Source organism: Helobdella robusta (assembly GCF_000326865.2).
Source record: "Helobdella robusta unplaced genomic scaffold HELROscaffold_57, whole genome shotgun sequence".
NCBI classification, from domain to species: domain Eukaryota; kingdom Metazoa; phylum Annelida; class Clitellata; order Rhynchobdellida; family Glossiphoniidae; genus Helobdella; species Helobdella robusta.
This window is the reverse complement of record NW_008705311.1, coordinates 876867-883178: the sequence shown is the minus strand read 5'-3', so window position 1 is coordinate 883178 and position 6312 is coordinate 876867. Positions and strand designations below refer to the sequence as shown.

The window sequence follows — 6312 nt, the reverse complement described above, 5'->3', positions numbered from 1 at the left end:
ACACACAACAACAATTTCAGCTGCAATTTCACAGCAAAATTTACAATTTCTACATCATCAACAACCACAACATCCACAATTTCAACAACAGCTACAACAACAACAACAACAAAACCGACCACTGATTTTTTCATCACAGCCACAAAACCAACAACAAAATTTTTTGCCGCAGCTTCAACAGCCACAACAACAGCAGCAGCAAAACGACTCAAATTGGAGTACAGTTGTTGAATTAAGCATGACTGAAGCGCTGACAAGAGCGTGGAGGCAGGCGGCCAACCGGGTCAGGTCATTTTCAAGCCCCGATCGTAACCCCGCAACAAAACCAACAACAACAACAACAACATTTTTAGTTTCGTCAACAACACCAACAACAAAAACATCAGTTAGCAATTCTAAGACATCACCTACTTCGTCAACCGCGATGTCATACTCTAAAACAACAACAATCACAACAACAACAGCAGCTGCTGTGGCCACAACCGCAGCAGCAGCAACAACAACGACTGCCGAGCCACGTCTCAACATCATAGCTAATGCATCCGACATTGTGAGGAATATTGCTTATATTGCCAATAAACCAGCACTAAATCCTCTATCATCAACAGCAGCATCGTCGACGCCATCATCCTCAACTACTTCATCATCATCTTCATCATCATCAGCGACAACAACAACAACAACATCCGCAAATACATCAACAACAACATTAACAACATCAACAACAACAACGGCATGTATTGGCGATGTTCTCAACAGTGCTTATGTTGGCAGGTCTCATTGCACTTCACTCACAAGCAGCTGCACGAATGCTTTTAGTACAACTACAACAACAACAACAACCAACAACAATAACAACAACAACATCAACAACAACAGCAGCAACAACACCAATGATAATAATACATTACCGACTTTCAGCAACAGGAATATTAATAGTGCAGAATCGCCATCAGTGAAACAGTCTTCGTCATCATCATCGTCGTCACCACAACTATCATCATCACCACCCCCATCATCATCATCATCATCATTATCGCCAACCGCAGAAAAATCAACAAAACCAATCAAAAATCCATCATCATCATCATCATCATCAGCACCGCCGACATCACAATCGTCATCATCACCATCAACGTCTCCGAAGAAGTCGTCGAAGCACAAGTCGCAGCAGCACCACCACCACCGGCCGCACCATCGTCAGCAGGACAGTAACAACAAAAACAGCTCCCTACTGTCGCAATCAGCACAGCCAAAACAACTCACACCACAACAACAGCAACAACAACAACTTGAACTTCAACAAGATGACCATCACAACCAACAACAACAACAAGCAACAACAACCACTACAAAAGCAGACATCAGCCCGCTGCTACAAAACGAGAAATTTCTTTTAAAATTTTTCCGCCATTTCAGTCCTTTGCAGTTCGGCAGCCTGGCTCAGGTCTGCAGTACCTGGAGAGATGTTCTCTACAACCGACCGGAATTTTGGTCGGATATCGTTCCGGTGATCAATTTTAGAGACTCCCAACAGACCAATGAACAAACTCGTTGCAAACTTTACTCGAGTTTCCAGAGAAGAAAATTTGATTCTCTGATCTTAATCGGATTATCGAACACCGACGTAATCGATTTAAACCGAAACTTCTCATACTGTCGAAGCGGTGTTCGACGTCTGGCGATCCGACACACGAATATATCCGATCGGTCGTTGAAGCAACTGATCGAACTCGTATCCCACGTCACCGAACTCGAGCTGACGGGCTGCAATGAAGTGACAGAAGCAGGGTTGTGGGGCTGCTTAGTTCCGAGGCTAACTAAACTGACGTTGGCCGATTGTATCAATGTAGCCGACGATAGCCTAGGAGCTGTTTCTCAACTTTTACCGAACCTCCGAGAGCTGAATCTGCAGGCCTACCACGTGACAGACACGGCGCTCACCATGTTCAGCACCAGGCAGTCGAGCAATCTGAAAGCTCTGAGGCTCCTATCTTGCTGGGAGATCTCCAACCATGGGGTTGTTAATGTCATCAGGTAGGTGATGGTGACGATGGTGACGATGATGGTGGTGTAGTGAAGATGATGATGATTAGTCCGTTGATTGTTGGTTGTTTGATTGTTCATTAATTTGTTTTAGTTGCAAAGAGGAAATCGTTCAAATGAAAAATTAGTAAATGAAAGCATTTAAAATGCTTCAAGTTTTAATTTATCTTAAAATTTAACTTTATCTTAAAATTGAACTTTATTTTCAACTTTTCAACACATTTAATAATGATAATAATACCTATAGCACGGGCGGTTTTACATTCATGTGCTTGTACACAAAAACATGGGATGGGTTGAAATTCAGCTTTAAAGAAATAAACTTATTTCAACTAATAATAAGCGGACGAGAAGCGATAACTATACAAAAATTTATGGACACGTATCAAAATAGATACACAGACAGACATTTAGAAAGACAGACAGACAGACATGCAAACATGAAAGTAGACACACACGCATATAAAAATAAAGCTTTCGTAGTTTCAATTTAAAAGATACTTTAAAAGCTTTTCTTCGTGCAAAACAAATTCCTCTTCAACATTCATTGTACATGCATGTGTTCAATTATTTTGCATCTGTGGTCTTAAAAAAGTTGGTTTAATGGTAAAGAGGCCCGGCATGGATGTTGCAGTGATCGAGTTCAAAAGCAAAGAAATCCCCGCCTGTTGCATGCAATAGGTGACGTGCCTACACGCGAGCTGTGTGTTTCAAGATTGAAATTTTTTTTAATGCTGTTCAGGTAAAAAATAAATAAATTCAAGCCAGTGAGCATGTAAATGAATGGTGCCGACTTTGTTTCAGATTTTTCTGGGCTTAAGTTTTTCTGACGTGGCTTTCCTTGGAATATTGGCTTTCAATTTTCGTCTCAGTTAATTTTTTTTTAATTTTTTAATTTTTTTCGTTCTATAAATGTTATGGCTCTGCTTTTTTTCTTGCAAAATTCATACCATGCCAACATAGAAAACACGAAAATACAAATAAACGGTGGAAGAGTCGAAAAAACAAACAAACAAATAAACAAACAAACAAACAAACAAATATTCAACAGATCCCTACCAAACCTGACGACACTCTCCCTATCGGGCTGCACCAAGGTCACCGACGATGGAGTGGAGGTGGTGGCCGAGAACTTGCGGCAACTTCGCACCCTTGACCTTTCCTGGTGCAGTAGAATCACGGACGCGAGCCTGGAATGTATCGCTTGTGATCTCAATTTGCTGGAAGAGTTGGTACTGGATAGGTCGGTCGGTTGGTCGGCTTGTTGGTTGGTTGGCTTGGCTGGTTGGTTTGGTTGGTTGGTTGGTTGATTGGTTGTTTGTTTAGTGAATATAATCATAAATTTTCGAAAAGGAACGTTGTAGAATTGATTGATTGATTAATTATTTGACCACTGAGTCAGAAAACTCGTCGAGCGGATAATTAGTTAGATCAGACTGACGCCAAACAAACAGACAGAAAGACAGACAGACAGACAGACGCGCAGAGCAAACAAACAAAGAAACGAAATATCATTCCGCCGTCAAAACTAAAAACCACCAACATAAAAATTATTGTAGACCAAAAAAAATACAAAAAGAGAAATAGAAAATTTTCTGAACAAAACTAATGTTGTAAAGGCGAGAAAATTATGGATAGTAACAATGAAAGAGCAAATATCTGCATGGCTCAGGTGTTTCTGAGCATTATATATGTACGTTTGTGTACGTATGTATGTGTGTGTGTACGTGTGTGTGTGTCTTTGCAAGTCAAAGAATCTTTACGATATAGAACTTTTCTTCTTTTAAATTTTTCTTTGCCACTGGTCTGCTCGTTGGTTTATTAGTGTTTAAATTGATTCATTTGTTTGTTTCTTTATTTATTTGTTTTTTCATTTGTTTATCATTCATTCATTCGTTTATTCATTCATTCATTCATCTCTCAGTCAGATTTTTTTCATTTTCCTTGCTGTTTCCAGCTAAACCCACTAAATTTTTCAAAAAAGAGTCTCATTTTTTCAACGGGGGCGTTAAAAGTGGAGGAGAATTAAATATGCAAACCATCATCATCATCACCACCACCACCACCTCATCATCATTACCATCACCATCACAACGATCATTTTCATAAAAAATTTATCTTCTCATTCAAACAATTTTGAGACCATTTTCTCCGTTTCTAATTTAATTTTTTTACGTAAAAATTTTCTTTAATTTAAAATCTGCCACCCGAAATAACTTTGACGTTCTAATTTTGCTTTAACGAGCCCTTGGAAACCTCAGTTCATCGCATTTCTATCACATTCTAGTAGGAAAAAAGAAGCAATTGCTGTCACTTGGGTGGAGGAGTTGATGTAATGAGGTTGATGTAATAAGGTAATGAGGTTGATGTAATGAGGTTGATGTAATGAGGTTGATGATTCGGATGATGTTGACGTTTAAAGTTAACTTGTGGAGGTAAGGGCAACTGTTTGATGGTTCGTTCCGCCATGAAATAAGAAGAAAAAACTTGAAGTTGGAAAAAAATGTGGTTGATGTTCTGCAGATCTGAAGATGAAGAAGAGAGAAAAAGAGAGAGAGAGAGAGAGAGAGAGAGAGAAAAAGAAAGAGTGGGTGAGTGAGTGAGAGAGAATGAGAAGTAACCAAAAAATTCTTAATTGACTGATGTTCATCTTTGTAAAATGATGGATGGATGGATAGATAGGAAAATAGTAATGAATGAATGAATGAGTAAACAGCTAAACAAATAGTTACAAACACACGCAGACATTCCCAGATACCGGCAAACGAACTTAATTAGACATTTTAAAAGCCCATTATATTTCCACATTGAGGATTTGAAAGGAATCATATTCCTTCCTCCATTCATTCATTTGGCTGTCATTCATTCCTTCATTCATTTATTTAATAATCCATTCTTTCGTTCATTTGTTCATTCATTCATTATTTTTATATAGTTTTATCATTTTTCTCACATGTTTTTCTGAGAAAATTAAATTTTGGAGACATTATTGTTGTTGTTGTTGTCATAATTACGTTACCATCATCATCATCATCATCAAACACATCGTCATCATCACCATCGTCATCATCACCATCGTCACCATCATCGTCATCTTCATCATCATCATCGTCGTCAAGTTAGTTACTTCCTTGCTGTTGGCATTATGTTTGAGTGTTTTCAAAGCAGACTGCGCTAGTGATGATAATGATGTTAAAACGATGATGATGATGATGATGATGATGATGACGACGATGACGATGATTATGATGACGTCATCATCAACAACTGCCTCCTAGCACGTATTCACATAAATCAAAGGTATGTGACATGACAACTCGGCCAGTTTTTATAAATTTTCACTTTTGAATATTTTTTTTCTAGGATTAATGATGAGGCGCTCCATTTTATCTGTTAAGTCATCTGTCTTCTTTATTATGATTAACTTTTACTATCATCATCAATATTAATAATGCCACTCTTAAAGTTTTTGTTGAACCATTAACTAACAATCGTTAGCTCATTCAAATCCACACGTTAATCATATGCTAACTAATGCTAATCATATGTTAATTTATGCTAATTAGATGCACGCACGTGAGTGACGTGGGCGTGGGCTTTCTGGCGACGATGACGTCATTGCAGCGTCTCTACCTGAGATGGTGTGGTCTGGTTAGGGACTTCAGTTTGCAGCACATCTTCTCAATGAGGAACCTACAAGTTCTTTCGGTCGCAGGTTTGTGTGTGTGTGTGTGTGTGAGTCTGTGTGAGTGTGTGTGAGTGTGTGTGAGTCTGTGTGAGTGTGTGTGAGTCTGTGTGTATTTTAGGTGTTTTTTTGTTTTGTTCGCTTATAAATATTTAAAGTTTTTCAGCGAATTTAACATTTTTACGAATTTCAACAAACAAACAAACCCACATAAATTGTCTCACACACCACAGACACACACACACACAAACACACACACACACATTACGACAGGCTGCAACCTAATAACAGCAGCGGGAGTTGCCGGGGCAAGCCAGCTGACCACCCTCAGAGAACTTGAACTAACCAACAGCTCCGTACTGGCCTCTGCCGAACTTGTGCAGTACCTACACGAGAGTTTACCTGGTTGTGTTATTATCCAGTAGAATGTGTGTGTGTGTATGCGTCTGTATGTGTGTGTGTGTGTGTGTGTGTGTGTGTGTGCGTCTGTATGTGTGTGTGTATGCGTCTGTATGTGTGTGTGTGTGTGTATGCGTCTGTATGTGTGTGTGTAAATTGTGTTCGTATATATGTTTGTGTGT

At 39.1% G+C, this 6312-nt stretch overlaps 1 protein-coding gene across 1 annotated transcript; it reads left to right on the top strand.

The window, feature by feature from the left end:
• Window positions 1–1363: 1363 nt before the first annotated feature.
• HELRODRAFT_87327 (hypothetical protein) lies at window positions 1364–6156 on the top strand (the record flags this gene model as incomplete). The annotated part of the gene is made up of 4 exons (XM_009028601.1): window positions 1364–2037; window positions 3098–3289; window positions 5613–5761; window positions 6005–6156. Coding segments are annotated over 4 exons (1167 nt in total), but the record flags the coding sequence as incomplete, so codon positions are not given.
• Window positions 6157–6312: the final 156 nt, after the last annotated feature.